The 20809-nt window shown below is 37.5% G+C and overlaps 2 protein-coding genes across 2 annotated transcripts in view; one reads left to right on the plus strand and one right to left on the minus strand.

Moving 5' to 3' along the window:
- Positions 1-102: 102 nt before the first annotated feature.
- LOC131768783 (uncharacterized) overlaps positions 103-20809 on the plus strand; it is a 76406-nt gene continuing 55699 nt past the window's right edge. Inside the window, exons 1-5 of the mRNA XM_066166976.1 lie at positions 103-136; positions 1180-1509; positions 1595-1840; positions 4809-4932; positions 5702-5773. Coding sequence (XP_066023073.1) covers positions 103-136; positions 1180-1509; positions 1595-1840; positions 4809-4932; positions 5702-5773 — 806 coding nt within the window. The remainder of the gene's footprint in view (positions 137-1179; positions 1510-1594; positions 1841-4808; positions 4933-5701; positions 5774-20809) is intronic.
- On the minus strand, positions 13054-13578 carry LOC131769713 (uncharacterized). Its single transcript, XM_059085439.2, has one exon. It carries the CDS (start codon positions 13576-13578, stop codon positions 13054-13056), a length of 525 nt encoding a protein of 174 aa, XP_058941422.2.

Raw genomic sequence — 20809 nt, forward strand, 5'->3', positions numbered from 1 at the left:
ACGTTTACAACGCATAGATGTGCTGAGGTGCGGAGTCGAGGCTTACAGATAAGATAGCTTTGAATTTATTTTAACACCCATTTGCTTTTCTTTCTAGGAAAGATGTCTAACATGTGGACTTTCAGTTTCGTTTTGGGTAAGTCGGCTGCGCTTGTTTAAGACGTGTAGTTTTCATGAGCGAGCATGAGACACACTATAGTAGTTTTTGTTGTGAGAATATTTATGAGAAAGTTTTAACGCAAAGATTATTCTGATTTGCCGAGGGTAAGCTTGGATCAATTCTATCGCCAGAATGGTAAAAAATAAGCAATGTTGGAGGCGAGTATTCTGTCAGAAAGTTCAAGTAAAAATATGGGCAGAACTAAGGGAAATCAGTAACATTATTTATATGCAGAACAGTTGTAGGAAAGTTCAGTGAAATTCATCGGCTCTAAATTAAAATCTTATATTGTATACCTTGATAATTTCTGGTTTTTTTACGGTCTTGATGCCTTTTAGCAGCTTCTCTATTTTGATTATTACGACTCAGCAAAGAAATGATATTGTGCTGAGTTTGAGGAATATATATGCTCCATAAATTAGTTATGATTAGCGTCACATGTTAGGCCAAGGTTACCATCTATATTTGTGAAAATACTTACAATCCGAAGGAACGATTTTTTTTGGCCACTAAGGGTATTTAAAAGCGTAATTTAAGAGTCTTAGTAAAATTTCGAGTAAATTATGCAATTTTACCGATGAGCATTGCAGTCTGACAGTTTGAACTATTATACGAACAGAAGCTATCTAAGCCCAACCAAGGGCTATTTATAATAGTTCTTAACAAGAACGTTATTTGCGCGAAGATTATGCGTGAAATTTATGCTTACCACATAGACGACCAGGGACATTTGACTCTTTTAGCACAGCATGATTCAGTTGTTAATTACTGACGTAGAAGTTTGACATGCTCACTGATTTATCAAGAATAAATACTTCTCATATGACAGGTTTATCAGAAAAATACAGGGAAAATTTTGCTATGAAGTTAATCTCAGAGTCTATCATGAGTTTACACCATCGTTTACGCACACGATAAAGGAAGCTTAAAAAATGAGATACAAGTAGGCAGTCATCAATGAACTAACTGTGCAAAGTATGTCTACTTATTGCTCTGTGAAATTATGTTCTTTGTCACAGTTGCAATAATCGCGGAAGTATACTCCCGATATATCCCAGACTTTGATACAACCCGCCGTCTTCAAGTAGAAAAAGGGCGATATGTGGAAATAAAATTGGAGCTTTATATGCCCTTTGACTCACCTGGAGCACCTTGTGCTGATGAGGAATATCTTGAGATCCGTGATGGCTATAATCAGTCTGGAAATCTTTTGGGTGTATTTTGTGGAATGTACGTTCGCATTAACCTACGTTCCAGTGGACAGAACATGTGGTTAAGATTTTCATCTAACCATAGATACCGGCTATCGTATCACAGATCCTATGAAGGAAAAGCACTAAATGCAAGAGGTAAGTATTCTTAGGTTTAAGTGTTTTGATTTTCTTAATGGTATAATTTATTCTAGATGATTTGTCTTATTATGTTTGTGCTTAGTTCCCACCAACCTGAAAAACGTCGCAAAGACTCAGTTTGTCCTGCTCAATCATTTGTCATCGTTGTGGTGCCCGGCGGAAGGTGGACCAGCTCCTCGCATTGTTTGGAAAAAGAGTGGCGTTGTTGTGCAAAACAGCACCAGTGTGCGACTTCAAATCAACGTCACTGAAGAAGAAAGAAATACAAATTACAGTTGCGAAGTGGACGACCATGGCCAGTTGAAAAACATAAATCTTATTGTAGAGAGTAAGTCCCAAGTTACTTCTTTACTTCAAGGGGCTCAGTTGTTGTGTATGCTTTTGGCAAACCTTACTCTTTGCCTTGAGTCAATTTTAGAACTTTTAGTTTTATAATAAAACCTTCTACAATTTTATTCAAGGGTAACCTGAAAAGTCATATTTATCGAGTGAAATACAAAATAACTAAGTTTCTATTTTTCAATTTATTAAAAGGCAAGTTTTCATGCTTTTGATCTTAAAAAATTATTTATTGACTCGATTGACCCCTGCTCAAGAAAAAGCGCCACATGTAAGAGCAAGGATATTGAAAAGCGCTGCATCTAAGAGAGTGGCGTTCGTTCAATGTACCATAACAAAGAGACGACTTGTTTACAAGAATTGCGTCTGTTTAATAGCCACTGTTTTGTCTTTCAACAAACAACGTGGATTTTCTTGTTTAAGGTACCATTTTGTCACAAGTAGATTACGCTTACCTTGGTCTGAGCAGATTATTTATTGAATACACTCTGGTGCAGTGTTTTTCTTATAAACATTGTGAAAGAAGTCTTGAGAAAACGAAGTTGCAGCAGCCGTTCTATCTAACTTAGCAGCCACAGAAGGAATAGAAGGGGACTCGTGTTTGAAATTGTAATGGAAGTCAGATATGCAATCTGTTTCTACTATGAGGGGGATTGATAGACCAATTAGGAAGAGCTCCATAGTGCGGCTTTGTTACGTTTAATATCTGTCAAAGAAATGTATCATACCTTGACCTTTCTTCGCGTTGGAAATAATCAAACTAGGTCTCAAATAATGTATTGCTCATAACTTTCTTATTCTTTAGTTTTTATCGATTTCTGACCATTATCAATTAATATTTATATAAATTGAAAAAGGAAAAAAAATTGGTTACGTTTGTTGTATATAAATATTTTCTTTATCGATTGATCACGCTGAGAAACTAATCCAAATAACATCAAAAATGGCGAACTGACTTTCCCTTTCTCACGTGACAAAGCGTGTTGAAAACAATACTGTCTGCAATCGATCCGCATTTAACAACTTTTGCTGTGATGCCATCAAAAACTTTGCTGTTCAAACTATTGAATGATCGTTCAGAATGGATGATTAAACAACTAACAAAAGTCGCAAGTGACGCCAGAGCGGTTTTCCCCTGAGCTCACTGTAGCGACCAGAAAGTGATGCAAACACGTGCTGTCAATTTTCATTTGAAAAGTGATTACTTGACAGTACCCATTTCTAACCTAAAGGCATTTTTCATTACTGCGACTACGCAAGAGGCAATGCACGCAATAAAATTAGTGTATAGAAAAGTGAGAGCCGTTATTCGGTTAGGATAGTCATCTTTAAGTCGTTCGCCGTATACGTCACAAAAGGAAATAGAGAGTTAATATTAGGTCAGTATATTTGAATCCATTTGAAATTGAGAATTAAAGGGCCAGGTCGCACTTGAGCGAATTCAAATATCTGCCAATTTTTCGCGAGCCAAACATTGGCAAAAATTTTTGCAATTTTCAATTTTTCGAGGCGGTCGCATCAAACTGATATCCTTTGATCAAAACGTCATTGATTGGGACATTCGTCAATCACGAACCCATCTCCCTCTACTAAAGGATAAAGAAAAAATTATCACTCGAATTATTGGGCAAAGTATTGATCGTCATCGAATGATTATCTTCGCAGCTTTCTTTCTCTGCAAAACAACGTTGCGTCTTTTATCTTGTTGGTACATTATCAGCAGGCTTCTATGCGGCTAGTATTAACTCTTAGACGTAGAAGACTAAGGGCCTATTTACACGGTACGACTTTGTCGCATGCGACAAGCTTACGACAGGCTTACGACACGAATTGTTTCGTGTAAATCAAACCTACAACTCGCTTACGACTCTTAAGTCATGTCGTAGGCCTGTCGTAAGCTTGTCGCATGCGACAAAGTCGTGCCGTGTAAATAGGCCTTAAGACTTCTATTAAATAGAGCTCGCTTTCGAAACCGTCCTTAGTCGAGGTCTCCGCGTACGGTGGAGTCATGGTTCGAGCTGAGGACCATGTATCGTATTTCGCTTTCTTCTTTCCTCTCGATCTTTTTGGTTGCAGCTTCCAGCACTTGTGCTGGCTTTGATGATTCCATTGGAAGGAGAAGTACTCGTTGAAGCCGACTGTTCTCCAAATTGCCGCCAGTAACCGGGCCCAGGGTACGAGTCAGACATTCGAATAAAAACGTCGCTCAAATTCCTCGTTCCCTTCAAACGAAAACTGAGGGTCAGATGTCCTGCCATTGCCCGCGTCAAACTACACCAGCGGACCACAGTGTATTTTTCCCGCTTAAATTTTATCTAGACATGTCTTGCGTGCGATGAAAGCTGAATGATTAAAAAACACGATTGTTCGGTGTGCTAAAAATTGGAAGCCTGCGAGGCAGGAAATCGGCTTCTTTGAAGATTGGCGAATTTTTGGCGATCCGCAAAAAGTTGTTAAGGTTTTAAAATTGGGTAGCACTTATTTTACGCTACTTGTTGACAGATTTTTCGCTTAAACAAACAAAAATCTCTAATGCGACCTTGGCCGTAGTAAGTTCGGTCTATTTGAGTCTACGTTGTAAACATGAAAAAACGTAACAAAGTTTGCACCGGATTGACTTTACTATTCTCCTTATCTTCGAACAGATCAAACGGAAAATACCAGAGAGCAACAAATCCCAATAATTAAGTATTTTAGATCATTTTCATACATGGCGAATAAAAATCATGCTCGTGATTATAATGAGCTGTTTTGCACCAACGGCTGAATAGAAATAAAAAATGTGATGTGAAATATGTCTTCATTTCGATGAGAGAGCATTTTAGTTTTGGATGGTTCTGAACAATGCTTAGCTAAACGGATGGTATACTTTGTAACGTGCCATCATCAATTTGATTCGAACAAACAGATATGATTCAAATATCAATTTTTAATGGAAGCCTGTTTTTGTTTGTCAGAGTGCCCTCAACAGTGCCAATGCAAAGTCCTTAAAGGTAACATGAAGAACTTAGTATCGGCCGATTGTGGAACGAAACAGCTTACGTCAATTCCAGAGAAAATTCCCCGAGCTACAGGAAAACTGTAAGTCCTTAATGCATCATGTAAGTTTAGGTAACGACATGATTTCGAGCGCAATTTGATGTTAATAAATACTAAAAAATTTTCAAAGACAACAAAATTGCACGAGTCCGTCTTTGACAGATTTACAAGTGCGCTTATTTACACCAAATTGCACTCGAAATCATGTCGTTACTTGTTAGTCTTGTTAATGACTTACATATGAAAAACTCACCACAGAAGTACGTCAAGAAGGACGAAATTTTGGCAGCGCCAAATGCAATCGTTTTCAGCCAATCAGACATGCGTAATTTTTTCATGTAAACGATTAAGCCTCAAATTTGGCCTTTGTTCGAATTTGGAAGTGGCGCAATGATTGCCTAGAGTAAAGACAAAATAATTTTATGGTCGTTTGTAATTTTATAAGAAATTTCATAAGAAATAACAAGAATTACATTCCACAACTTTTGAACCAGATGCGTTGGGTGATTTTCCCTTTCTATCTGCATTCAGAGTGTTGAAATGAAAGAAGAGCCAACTGATTTACCTTAGAATGTAAAAAATACCAGTGAAAGCATATTCAATGAATTTGGAAATGTTGTACAGGTTCATTTTCAGTCAGATTTACGCAGGAGTTTGAGATATTGACTTTGTTTTACTTTCGATCAAGAGTTTCTCTACCGGTTTTTTTTTTGTGGACACTCATTCGGTAAAAAAAGATCACGATTTTTCTGCTAACTGCTGATTATCCTTTCACAATTTGAGTTAAAACTGACTTTCTTTTTTGTTGCAGCACGCTCTCAAACAACAAATTGAAGCACTTGCCGAAGGAAGTTTTCAGCAGAAATTCTAATCTGATAAAACTGTAAGTCATATTGAGTTTGTCAACTTCTTTTGTATTTTGATGTATTGAAGATTAACGGATGGAAAATACTGTTTCATTCAGTGAGATTCTTCGGTGCGTTTCGCAAATCAAATTGCTTGAATTTCGCAAATCAGCTAAATTCATGCATTTTGATTTACAAAATTCACTTTAAAAATTATTATGTCCGCTGTTCCACGTAAAGATCCACGCATTGAGCTTGATCATGGCAGTAGTAAGTTAGACCTTACAGCCCACCTGCAAATGTTAAGTTGGTGAAAGGACAACAAAAACAACAACACCAGCAACTACAACCTGACAAAGAAAACCCGTTGAATCCAGTAACGAAATCAGTGTCAATCTATCATCTCTCTTAGACATAACCGAAGTATTTCCAGAGATAACCTCCATGTGATATGTAATTTCTGAGTGATGAGTAAACTTTGATAAGGTATCTATGTCGGACCATCAATATCAGAGTATTTATTCTGTTGCTCGATTCGAACGTAGAACATAAACACTGACGAGCGAAATGACCCTCACATGGGAAATAGATCATCCATGATAAGCTTGGAAAAAATTCGTCCATCTTTACTATATTTTTAAAGCTCTCTTCCGGCTCTGTAAAACTTTTAGGTAGAAAAAACTTGATGCCTTAAGTAAAGCAGCTTGGAAAGTTACACGGCGAGATAAGTAAAAGAAAACGATATTGAGATCAGCTGAAAATTTGGACTTCAGTAAATTTCTTAAGTTCATTATTTCATATCGTACTCAAAGAACACTTACCATTGCAGTGTAAAAATACTCGAACTAAACAGAGAATCGTCGATATATCTTAGATCAGCTTTATACAAAGTGCTCTGCATGAGAAGCATATCAGTTTATTGCTAAGAGCCAAGTAGTAGATCGGACCCAGTTTAAGCCTTCGGAGCTAACCTCTATATTCATGGGAAAGAAGTCACTTAGAGCTGTTACACAAAGTGAGACAGAATTACTTCTGAGCGCAGCATTGAAATTACTATAAGAATATGAACACTTACTTCTGATCCTTGCTGTGGAGGAAAAATTGATGTTACATGTATTTACTATCCTCTGAGATAGCCAAAAAACATTTCGGGTGTTTCCGTGAGCATCATTACCATTGCATATTTATTTATTTTTTATTTGCTGGTTTTGGTAAACAACAAAAGCGTTGGTCAAATTAAGCTCTGGTATTTTCGAAAATTATCTTTTAGTATATAATTAATCATTTCAAGTGTACACGCTCCCTTTGATCGAGGCCAAGTGAAAGAAAATCGTTTTTGGTCAGCTCATTACGAAAACCCATGGCCGTTACGGAGGCTTTAAGAAAAATTCCTATATTTTATAAACCTAAGATTTAATGAGGTGGGACATTTTATTTCCGTGCCGCAGAAATTCACCATTTTAACTATGCGGTATTTTAAAAACAACCTTTATTTTAACTGTATGAGCTTGTCACTCAAAAGCGAGTTTATTGATCACACCTTTTCTTCATGCTAAATTGCAATTAGCACATAAAGAGGTAGGTTTGTTTAAGTCTTTGAAAACAAAAAAAAGCTTGTAAGGTAGTTTCAGCACTATCATAGCTTTTCGATAATTTATGGTGGTTCCAAATTTATTCCACTGATATTTTTAAAAGTTTCTAAGGGCTAAGTCATGATATGCTGACTGGTACTGAATAATCAAATCTTGGGTTCCCCGAACTCGTTTTTGGGTGTTATACACGGAAAGCTAAAACTAGATGACATTGTAGTAGACTGAAGTGTTGCTATGGTAATCGTTTGAGCCAAAACTGGTCAAAATTTGTTAAGCAATTGTTCGCCACGGATATTCCTCGTGGATGTGGGATTGGTTAAAACGTTCAAACCGAATTGTTGGAGGAGGTTTACTGATCTATTAGTTCATAAAAGTTATCTTGTTTAAATGGTCACTGCTTGATCGAAAAGGAGAATGGCATAAGGATAATCCTTATGAATGTACATTTCATCAGATCTTTTCAGCCATTATGAGATCGGCAAATGGTTTGAAGTTAAAGGAAAAACTCATAGCTGATTCATTTGTACGTGAAGCTCAAATTAACAAGCACCATACGGACAGTGCGAGTCTCTTATATATTTGAAAGCTAGGCAAGTCAGGTTACCAGTGGAGTAAATAAAATAATTAGGTAATTTGGTATAATCAACTGATTTGATAACGTAAATTGGTTACCGTATATAGTTTCAAAGCTAACGTTTCAAGCGTTAGCCCTTCGTCAGAGCAAATCGCTAATTTACGTTATCAAATAAGTTACACTCTTCCACCGACGCAGCACCACAGTTTCTTTAGAAACTTACTCCCTCCATAAATAGGTAATTGATTTGTTAATTTGTTCCTAGGGACTTGTCCAAAAACAAGTTGCAGAACTTGCCAGCGGGGGCCTTTAGTAACAACACAAGGCTGGAATATCTGTAAGAATGACGTTTCTTTAGCTTACGAACATTCATTAATGATTTTTTAATCACGTGCCCATGTATAGAGACATGATTTGGGCTTTCACCTCAGAATGAGTTGGAATCTGAACATCCTGTCAAAAAATATAAAATAATACAATATTTCTTAGATTGGCAACTTCTCTTGAACAACTTAGTCCACTTACATTTCATATTTATTTGGAGTCCGGTAAGAGTCTTATCTACATCCCTAGGAGACTTAAGTGTACCATGGCAACTGGATAACAAAATGCCGTTTATCACGGTTAGATCCAGTTATGAAATAATTCAAACAACACAATTCGATGATGCTCACTATGTGTCACCAACTCATTCAACATGATGACATAACTGGTAAACAATCTTCGCTGTTTAACCCTCTTTAGCCCATTGAGTCGATAATAAGGTTTCATATGTGATTTTACCAAGGAATGTTTTGCTTTAAAACATGCGTTATCTATTAGGATCATGGTGTGCCTGTGACATACCAGTTTCGATTCCGGGTACAAGTTTTTGTTTTGGTTTTGGAAAATTCTTATAGTTTTATCTTTAGACAGCTTATTCAAGCATTGAGCTCTATTATAGAACTTTCCTCGCAAAAGATATTAACTTTACGAATATCCTTTAGTTTCAAAGCTTAAACTTAAACATGAGTTCTGGAGATGGTCCAGGTGGTAGTCTCAGGGTGGGATTTATTTGAAACGTTAACGTCTCTAGGACAACCCCGGCCGAATTGAATTGGAGGAAAATAGTTTTTCATTAAAGTACTCTTGTCCCTTGATCTCTAGTTTAGTTTCCATGAAGGTACACGCATGAACAAGTAATAAAGATAATTGATTCAAATCCTTGCCCCTCTTAAATGTTGTCTATGCTCCTCCTCATAAAAAAACTCTCCAAAGTCAAATTTCCGCTCTCTCAAGCACGTCAGCAACCCAATCATGTTTCCTGGGATTAGCTTGAGGAAGATTTTAGTTATTTGATTTTTTCTAGATTAAACTCTATTTTTCATATCTTGATGTTGCTTATCAAATGGATGGCACATGGGAGGGAGTTAAGAAAGTTCAATCTTGGCGCCGGCGTCCAGCGAGCAAAATAAGTTTTTCGATCCACTCTGCGCTTGAAAACAAAATTCAAACATTTTTTTTAATGAGCCAAATGTTTTTCGACCCATTCCTCGTCTTTTTATAATCGCACTCTTTTAAACTGTTTACGCATGCGCCACACGATAAAATCTTTTTTCTGCGACTTAATCGACATTTTTTACCCATTCCTCATCTTTACGACGACACCTTATTTGTACAATTATCTCTCGTACTGCCCATGAAATTCCTTCTGAGACTTCTTTGAGTCCAAAACGTCTTTGTAAACAATCAAACTCACAAGCATTCGCGCTCTAGTTGCATGATTTTTGTTTACAACTTCATAAACGGTATTTAATATGCAAAAACTTCCGCACCGTTTTCGATTGACCCAAACTGTTTCAATCTATTTCGCGTCCTTTTGGAAATGACGCTTTCATGCGCTGACGTTGCGCAAGCTATAAAAGAAACCCTCTTTGACATTATCAACATTTGAATTTCAAAAACTGGGCAAGCCAAAAAATTTTGCGACTCACTCCTTGTCTTTTTGAAAACAACACTTTTTGCGCTTTTGTGCTCCCGTACCAGCCATAAAACTACCTCTGCTGCCTAAGAGCTGTGTTTATATGTTTTTTTTTCTCGGAAATATTCAGTCATAAAATGAACAAGTTAAAGTGGACGATAAAGGAAGTGATATTAACATCCTAAACTTTGAAAACAGCGCGACGCTTTTCTAGTGACAATCAATCACCTCTCTCTCCCCATACCACGTTGCTTTTGTCTTCCAATCTCTTGGGTCGCGTAAATACCCAAGGATCCTAAACTTGGGCAAAATTTGTTGCACAGAAACAACAACGTCTGAAGTGGTCACCTACAGGTACATTTTCGACCATGCGATTGAATGGTCCTTAAGGAAAAAGAACAATAAGCGGTAGTACTTTAAGCGGTTAGGACGGCAACTCCGAGGAAGCCCGGCGTTCAAAAATGAAGTTATTCATATTCGACTTTAATACTGGTCAGTTTGCGTTTTGAACATACGACCAGCGAGTTTAAAAGGAATCTAACAAAGGGTTATCTAAAAATATCTCCTTTGTTTATTTAAATTTGAGCGTTTTAATTTTCGTCAGGCAATGAGTCTGATTAAAGTATTTGCCTTCGTTAAAAAAAGAACAGCTTCCTAGAGCTTCCCTGTATGATGGGGGTGCTACTAAACAGAGTAGCGGGGCAAGGAGTAAAGGAGAAACAAGAAAACGAGTAACAGAACTATGCTCTTGTATATTAAGTGATTTCGGAGCAATTTGAGACAGAAAACACCTCGGGATTTACTTTAGTTTTTCCAATCGCTCCTCACCTTTAACACGCGAATTTTATAACGTCGGTTAAAAAAAAAGAACTCACATTTTACCTACGAATTTCGCAATACTCTTAAGTAATTTAGTTTGTTTCTTGCTCGAACTGAATATTATGGGAACACAGCGTTAAATTAGTGATAGAAATTTAAAAAATAAGCCGCTGTCGTTAAAGTTCTCCAGACAACGCAAAGTTTGGATATTTCACGTTGTTGTTTTGCAGAGGACGAAAAGAAATTTACAAAGGTTTATAGCGGACGTTCACAGCCATTTTTCTGCTCATTAAACCTTTCGTAGTGACATTGCCATTGCCGTTTCCGTCGTGATTTTCTTAAACTCCCTATTATCCCGGAACACAACACTGTTTCTCACAAACCCACGGAGCGGCAATAACCGTAGCTCTTGCCAACATATTCTTCATGACAAAAATGGAAAAAAATATTATCAACCAGAGCAAAACTAAACCGTTTGTTTGGAAGAGGTATTATGACGACATTTTCTGTGTGTAGGGAACAACCAAACACATAATAGAAGAATTTGCAAGACGGGCAAACATGTACCACCATCCACGATCAAATTTACGGCGCAAAGATCAGACTCGGAAATTATATTCTTTGTCATAAGTCGTCCTTGAGAAAGGTTTTCAACTTTTCTACGAAGAAAGACCATAGAAATGGGTAACTGCAACCGGAAAGGAAAACTATGTAGTCGAAGGAATATAGAGCCTCACTAGTGAGAAGTAAATGTCGGCGTTTTGAAAAAATGAGAACTGAAGTAGAACAGAAATTAGAGTGCATGTTTACTGCTCGGAGAAAAAGATATCACAATCATGTGTCCTGTTGCGGAGAGCTTCAATAATTTGCAAAAATATATCACATCAAATTGTGAGGGATACTACTAATTGAAGACCATACATGTCGAAAGCGCGAAGATCTAAGAAATTCCCTCGTGTTTTTCAAATTTATCGTGTTTCAAATCGACAAAGTTGTTAGAAGTAATTTCCTAACACTCGTCGTTCAGTTGACTATTTCTTTTATTCTCTCTTTTATTACGCAAGTTCATACAACGGGGACTGGCTCTGATCTCTCGAGGAAAGTGTGGGTCACCGCTTATAAAGGTGACACTTACTGAGCTGTCAGTCTCTAACCTTCGTCATGCTTTTACAATTAGCTAGCGAGTCACGCTAAACTACGCAGAACGGAGTTCGCATACTAAGTAGATACCTTCGCGATGTTTATGCTTTACAAAATGTCTTTCTAACTTAAATTTCTTGGTCTTACAGCCAAGTTCGTGCAAAACAATAACAAGATTGACAATATAAAATTTATAATAAACTTACTGACAGAATTAAAATCATACTTGAAAAGATATCTTAAGAGAAAATAGTCCTTGAAGAGGGTCTGAATGGGGGTACTTCGATAACACTAAACACTTATTTTTTTGGCTATATAACATTAAACAGTTAATTTTTAGCCATTTAAACACTAACATTAAAAAATTCAATGTAACATTTTTTTTTTCTCATAAACAAACTACGCCCTAAAAGGAGAAATATCTATGTTGGGCCTATGTTTATTGTATCAAAGAGGTTTTTTGGCCATTTTCTAACAATTCGGAATTATTTCAAGACTTCCGAAGAGTGAAGAAGATATCCGAAAGCTGCCGAAGATGTCCGAAAGCTGTCGAAGATGTCTGAAGGCTGCCGAAGATGTCCGAACACTGCCGAAGATATTCAAAGACTGCCGAAGATGTCCACTGAGACTGCCAAAGATGTCCACAAACTTATGACCGACGATATTTGAAGACTACTGCAGTTTTGGCTTGTATAACTCATAACAGTTCTATTCTTAAAGCGCTTTTACAGCGAGGATACACCAAAATGAAATTTAACATAAATGAGTGTTTAAATTTGACTAGTAATGAATGCAATAACAGAATATTTCTTTTACCAATAAGATGGGCTATATTACTCAGAATGTATAATGGTCAACAAAAATGACAGGCATGTCACCCCATCCTGGCCAAAAACATTTGATTATATTCCATACCTGAATAGTCCTGATTGTCCTGATAGTCCCAATTGTTTCTAGAGATCAAGGCGGAAATGAGTGCGGGTGACGCGACCAAATCTGCTGAACGTTATGTCTGTATCATTGTCCGCATCGCTCTCCGAGTCGGTGTCGAATTCATCCTCTTGCTCGGGGAGGTCTGTCACGTCACCAACTGCGATAACTCCGAGCATGCTTTCGTCAACAAAGGTGATTCTCGGTACTTCGTTTGTAGTTCGTGGAATATTTGTATCCTGGTCGACTCGTTCTTCATTGTCTGTCCCTGGATCATCTTAAACATCCTCTTGGAATGTTACTCTAGTACACGATGGCGTACTGGGATATACAGCTGGCGGCAGGGCTCCTGCTTTGTCTTTTGTTGATTCGCTTCTTACCGTCCTTGACGGGTCGATACCTGTCAACCAATTCCTTCATGGCTGCCTCAATGTTAGGGTCAACGTTATCAGCTGAAGGAGGTTTCATCACATTTACGTCCCGTAACTCCACACTGGATTTAGGCACTGGATAATAAGACTTCTCAAGTGTGAAGTACTTCGCATCCCGCTTCGTTGTTCTCTTTAAAGATTCCTTTGAAATTGTTCCAAAGTCTTGAGCATACTGAAGAACGGTGAAAGTCTCGTTTTTGAAGTGGGAGATTGCACGAAGGTTCTCCACCTGAGTTGTTAGCAGCGTAAGCAGGTCAATGTCACCAAGATAGTCCTCGTTTACATTCTTAACGTTATCTCGTAGCTGTTCCATACCTCTTTCGAGAAGCACCAATGACTCCTGTGTTTTTCTGGAAACAGTTCCTTCAGGGCCATTTATTGTTGCTGTTTCTTTCATTTTATAGTGCTGCCTTACTTCAGCGACTGTGTTTTTAATATAAGCATTTACAGATGAAACATTGCACACAGCATCTTGAAGAGATAATTGGACCGCGTCGATCGTATGTGCACCCAATTCCAAAACTATCATAGAGACATTCGAGGTTGCGAAGAAAGGACACTTTGTCAGTAAGCCCGGAAACTAGTTTGATTGTTTCAGCAGCTATATCAGAAAGAAAAAAATTTTCTACAAGGAACAGATTGCATGAACTTGTGTAAATGAGCAGCTTTCTTCAATTCCATCAACGGTTCCTTAATGGCCAGTACCCAACAAGGTCTCGACTGTTGCACTTAAGGGATTAAAGGTCTTAACCTTTTGATCTTTGTTGTCGGTGAAAACAATGTTGCCCTCATAAACATACAGCCTCTTGATTTCCTTACAAGAATCTGAGGAATTCCGCAAGAGTCGCTCAACATTGACAGAATCGAGGTTACAACCATATAACCCTCCAGCTGCGCCAGTTGCTGCCAAGTATGCTGATTGCCGCAGAACAAAGAGATTCAATACTTGTCACGTTATTGGAGTAGTTTATCTGTCTCAGCCTACTACTGATGATAGCCACTCCATTGTACTCTAACTCCAGCTGCATTATGCTTCTCTGCTCATCATCTGCTCACAAGAGGATATCCTTACTTGCCGCACAGATGGAAGTTGGTCTACTTAAAGGTGGGTTAATCTGGATAATTTGTTTATTCTCGACTTGTGCAGCTAAAGATCTCAGCTGTGTCGTCAACCGCTTCTGTAGAACTGGACCTGTACCCTCAAGTGACAATCTGAAACGACTAAGCTGCGAGAGCAAATCAGCTCGCGATTTTAGGCGTCCGGGTTTGAAAAGTACTTCGCCTTTCAATTCAATGAAACGGATTGCTGATGAGCCTCTCTCTGCAACGAAGACTACGCCATTGGTAAAACATAGGTCTCGCGCATTCTTGAATACTTCCCTCCGAACATTTACTTCGACTGGTCGGTGTAAATGCAGTTCTACGAGACTATCGAGAGTCGAAATCGTAGTCTAACGCCAGTACTTTGCCTTGTGGCCCAATTTTAAGTGCAATTGGTCTTTCGCAAACACTACTTTGGTTGGATTTCCAGAAGCGATACTTTTCAGGAACTATTGTGTGGATTACCAAACGTATCCCCTTAAGTACATCTAGACTGAGGGTCTAGTAAGGCGCATTATCACTTCTAAGGACAAGAGCATTTTAGCTTTGGCTCACTGTTCGCGAGTGATTTTCTTGATTTTCTTGCAGAATTTAAAAGAGCAGATAAATTTGAAAATGCTTAAAAAAAACTTTGGGGTCTCCTTTCAAACACTAAACAGTATTTTTTTTAAGAACAGTAAACATTAAAAAAATGGCCAATTTAACAGTAAACACTAAAAAATATAGGCAAATAACACTAAACACTTAACCCCATTCAGACCCTCCTTGAAGGCTGTTGCATAACAGCAGAATAAACACAAAATTCGGAGAAGAAAGGGCACACCCAAGGTACCGCCCCTAAAAGAGCTACGTGCCAGTCGTATAATTTATCTGATTACAAATTCAGTGCGGAAGATGAAAAGTACTACATGTTTACACTTTAAGTCACCTCTAAAAAAGAGGTGTCGAACGTGCTGAATTAAAATTTAAAAACTATTTTCCGGATCGGGAATTCGACATGGATTTAACCTAAAAACGAGAATATTAAAGCCGTAAAGCATAAGGAAGGGTTACTTCCAAGAAACTCCTGTACGGGATCAATTCTTATAAGGTAGAGTCATTTTCTTAGTAATTAATCATCTTCTAGCAACATAATGGAAATATACTGATATCTAGCCGCAAACCGCAGTTTACGCAAAAACATTTGTCTCTATGTCAAATTCACCATCACGATAAGGAAAAGGTAACCAAACTCTACCTTTAAGATAAGACCGCCAAAAGTAAGAAGAAGTGATCAATTGGCTTATTACAATGTTTACTGAATGGCTTATGCTAATATATTATTTCCATTCATTTTCAACGTCCAAATAAGTCAAAAAACACCTATGATGAAAATTCTTGCTAAAAGCCAATTTTGTCTTTTAACATATTTTCCCTCCTCAGATGGAGCTGTCCTCAGCTTCAAATAAGAATTCTTTGCGAGGTTAAAAACAAAATTGAATTTAAGTGCCACGAAATGAGATAAAGAAGAAAAGAAAAAGAAAGACTTTGTTATTAACATACACGTTTTGTTTTTTTTTTCGTTCGTTTTCCGTTGGCGTTCGCTTGTTTAGTTACTATTTATTGTTTTTGTTATTATGACCCAAGGATAAATTTGTGTACGAATTTGCTTTCAAGTAGGAAGAACCATAGCACGATAAATTGATGAAAAAGATGACATCTGTGTTACATTTGAGGTAGACATAATAGTCCTTAGGTAATTTCGGGAAATTTTCACTCCAATTCGGGCAGCATATTTAAAGACGGAAGAACTAAAATTTCATTGTTCAGACAACCATTTTGAACTTGGCCTGGTAAAATAGCCTTCGGCTTTGTTTAAATTTGAAAATATAGGAAATGAACCATTTGTTAATATTATAGTGATTGCATAGATTGAAAATTCCATAAACGAACAGAACACAAAGTGTGAAGAGTACGATAGCTGTGATATAAATTATTTAAGCGAGTCTGCTAAAGTTAAATCAGACTTTTTTGACGAAATAAGGACATTTTTCAGAAAAAAAAGTTCTCAATTACTCATTGTATCCTCCACAAACAATAACATTTGATCTCTGTTTGATAGTCTTGCTTGAACCAATTTCACTCAGTAATATAACTGACCTCGGGGTGCAAGAATGATATTCCCTTCAAACAGTGTACTATGCAGTTTGGTCGCAGTGTGAAAGTCTTGAATGGTAAGGCCAAGTTCAGAGCGAGAACGTTGTTTGCTTCTCCTAAGAAGCAAAGCAAGTCAGGAATGGTCTCGTGTGGCCCCAAAACTGACATTCGACCCTTGACGTGCAAGCGCATAAAAATACAAAGAGACAGAGACCTTCCAATGCAGGTGCCGAGAGGAGTTTTCTGATTAAATTTCCACTGAAATGCTGTATAGCATGGCCTCTGCAAACTCTCAGCATGTTATCTTGCCAATCCTTAAGGCTTTCATTTCGTACAGGACGACCTCTTGTCGATGGCTTCGTTATCGTGAACATGGAATGATAAGGACAAAAAAAAAAACGTAGCAAACAGACGACAGATACTTAAATAAACTAAATGAGGTTATAAAAAACCGTTTCTCGGTCAAGATTGCAAAGATATATTTAGCCGAATAATATCACATATAAGTTGGCCTCCCTTTTTGTTATACAGAAAGTATTGAGAATGGCCACTTCACAGCAGTGCATTCTGGTTGAGAGAGGTCGTTTAAAGAACGCTTGTGGTATACAACCACTGCAACACTGCTGATGAAACGCTTAAACGAAACGGTTTTAGCAAAAACGAAGACCCCCGAGAGCTAAGACACAATATTAGTAAGGCCAGGTTAAATTTTTAGCGAGATACATCCGATAACGTTAAAAATAGTTGCACATTATTTAAATCGTGCCGAGAGTTTTTTTTATTATAGACTTTGTCATGCACCATGCAGATATTCCTTTTAATTCGGATTATAATTCATTTAAATTACTACGGACTGACTCAACATTATTCTTTAACACAAGGTTGTTTTTGAGGAAGAGCCATCGTGACTCATTTTCGGTCGCTTCGAACATTTGCTTTTTTTTTTCTTTTTTCAAAATACGTGAACAATCAGCACGTTGTATCAAGGTTTCTTTTGGATTTGACATCATATCAAGAAAAAAGTCAATAATCGTCTTTACCTTGTACCACTACTCGATTCGAAGATGGCAGGAAGCGATTGTGGCTCGGGGTATTGCTCCTTCTTTAGTGGATAACATTCATACATGAGCGAGGCAACACTTACTCCTGGAATATCTAATTAACAAAGCTACACCTTAAAAATGATAAGACTGGGGCATTTTTAACGATGATAATGATAATAACAATAATAATAATGATGATGATGAATCTAGATGCGCAAATTTCACAACATTTTCAACTGCGCATCATAAGAGTTAAAATATTACAATCAACTAAAGCTATGAAGAGAAGTGAATACGAGTGAATGGTTACCAAAAAGAAAAAAACGCCCCGATTTCCTCGCATCGCAAATTTAGCGGCTCTTTCGGCATAAGCCGCTGATTCAAACAGAATAATGCTCTCTTTTTATGAAGAAAAAAATTTCGCAAAGCTTTCATGATGTGCAGATCACATCTTTTGAGATATTTTTGCAAGGAAAAGTTTTGATTTCAATTATGCGTCGGTGGATGCCACTGTGAACTATTGTGAGATGTTTATTGTCTTTAGTAGTGTCACGGCAAGAACTGAAAGATTATGTCTTCCGATCTGGACATCTGATTTAAACGGTAAAACGCTCTCTCTTCACAGAAAAAAAATCTGCTCTGTTTCACGATGCGCCGATCACACCTATTTCTGAAAGGAAAACACTTTTTTTTTAATCGCGTGCAATCCTGAATTGATTGTGAGATGATTAACGTCTTCTATTGACTTCCGTAGTGTCACGGCAAGAACTGTAAAGTCGGTAAATATAATGTGCAAGTGGCTCTAAGCTAGAAATCACAAAAAGAGAGAACTCAACTGTGTATCGAATGCATATCGAATGCGAATGTCGAATCAATGAGACACACCGAAAAAAATAATAATTATGAGTAGCATCGGGAAACATCAGGTCGAAATTGGGTCAAGATCAGAATTCTATTGTTTCACTCACTCACTCACTAATTTCGACAACTCATGCGGCTTCGCCTCCTGTAGGAGGCAGTAGCCACAAAAAAACCGCTCAGAGGCGCATTCGCTGCGAGACCACCAGGAGGCAACAGCTGATAAACCGCTGAGGAACGGTTTAAGGCAAGCGCTTCAACAGCGGTGATGAAGGCCTGAAGACAACCGTTTGATAACTGTCTGAGGCAACCGCTTGAAGACATCGCTAGTGAGCTTTTAAATACAACCGCTATAATACCCCTGATGAATGCTCGACGTTAGTTGCCACAAAACCGCTCATAATGGCATGAAAAAAGTCTCAACAATGAATATGGAAGCGATCCTCGAAGTAATGAACACTTCTTAAGCGGTAGTGAAAATAAGGCCTGAAAAAAAAAAATCAGACCTGAACGGGATTTTAACCTATGACCTCTGCGATATCGGTGTAGCGCTTTACCAACTGAGCTAACAAGTCAACTGGGAGCTGATCATTATGTTGGTTCCAAATAAACCCGTGAAGTGATGAATAAATGACCGTAGAATATATGAAAATCATACAGGTGAACTGCAGATAAAGAAATGAATAGGAAAGCGATCCTCGCAGTAATGAATAATTCTTAAGCAGAAGTGAAAATAGGGCCTGAAAAAATTCAGGCCTGTACGGGATTTGAAACTTATTTTTACTACTGCTGAATTTTTTTCAGGCCCTATTTTGACTACTGGTTAAGTAGTGTACATTGCTACGAGGATCGCTTCCATATTCATTTCTTTATCCGCTGTGCACATGTGTGATTTTCATATACTTACAGTCATTTAGTCTTTACAATGTTACTCAGGACCACGTAAAGACAACCAGCACTAAAAACGCCCAGTAAAACCGCTATTCCTGAATAGATGTCACTCACTAGAAAATTAGTGCTCGTGGCTCAAATGAAAATTCAGTTAATATTTAGTGTGTTAATAAATCTTTGCTGAGAGTTCTGAAAGAATTTCACAATACATTCATGCGCTAATATCAACGTTACTCCTCATCTTTTCGACTGAAAGATTCTCTCTGGTCACTTGGCGTTTCAATAAACTATTCAGTCTTATCACCAGCGAGATTAAAGGAATATAACAACAGGTGATTTAAAATGAGTCCTCCATTTCTTTCAATATTCGAGTTTTAATCATCGACAAGCGATTAATCTGACCAAAGTTTTCGCCATCTTTTAAAATTTGTACCGCTGCTTAGAAAACCAGATGGTGTGCCTTGAAATTGGCAGATTAATTGAGCGATGTTATTTTGCATCAGAATCTCTCGAGGGTAGAGTAACTTGATCTAATTATCCACTAGTGTCTGTCGCAGACAGCACAGTTCACGCTTCATTAAAATGACTTATTTATTCCAGGAACTTGTCCAACAACCAGTTACAGCATTTAACACGAGGAGTGTTCGCTGGCATCGAGGTTTCCTACCAGGGGATGTTGACGCTGTAAGTAAGACTTATATACTGTAAATCAACGTTAATGAAAAGCAAAAAAAAAAAACGGAAATCAATAAATTGAAATTAAATGTGGTTAACTTTGGAGCCAAACACCCAATAGCTCGAGCCACCGCTTTCTAACCGTCTATAACTGCTTAATAAGATCACATAAAGCCTCATGTTTCACAAGTTTGAAGTGTGTATAAAAGCTAACGGTAACGAAATAGTTTTTTCGCCGTATCGTTACTTTTTAATCAGTAGAAAAAATTTAGCCCAAGGGTTCCTTAAAGTAACTGTTGAAATAATGTGTGTCTAGAGGGGTTGAAAGGATTCATCTTTTAAAGATGATTCAAAATATTTCGTTAAGTTTATCAGTAGGCGAGTTCAATTCAATTTAATAAATGAAGCTGAATAAACAACGAATCGATTATGATCACGAGCGAAGTTAATCCTTATGAGACGTTTCAAATCGGTAAGCAGCTTCAAATGTTTGAATATTGGACCATACAGGAGTCAGAGGATAGTACATACAGTTTATTTTAACAATCTGTTCATTACTTCTTCAAATTTTGGATAAGATTTTCATTCCAGCCAAGTAATTTAAATATTATGTGTCTCATGGTTTTGAAATCATTACCTCTACTTGGATGTGCAGATAGTATCAACCTCAGAAAATGCTTAATAAACAATGCTATTGGGCCTTAGAAGAATTGAATATTAGTAAGGCCAGGTTAAATTTTTAGCGAGATACATCCGATAACGTTAAAAATAGTTGCACATTATTTAAATCGTGCCGAGAGTTTTTTTTATTATAGACTTTGTCATGCACCATGCAGATATTCCTTTTAATTCGGATTATAATTCATTTAAATTACTACGGACTGACTCAACATTATTCTTTAACACAAGGTTGTTTTTGAGGAA

The sequence above is a fragment of the Pocillopora verrucosa genome, chromosome 1, assembly GCF_036669915.1.
Source record: "Pocillopora verrucosa isolate sample1 chromosome 1, ASM3666991v2, whole genome shotgun sequence".
NCBI lineage: Eukaryota > Metazoa > Cnidaria > Anthozoa > Scleractinia > Pocilloporidae > Pocillopora > Pocillopora verrucosa.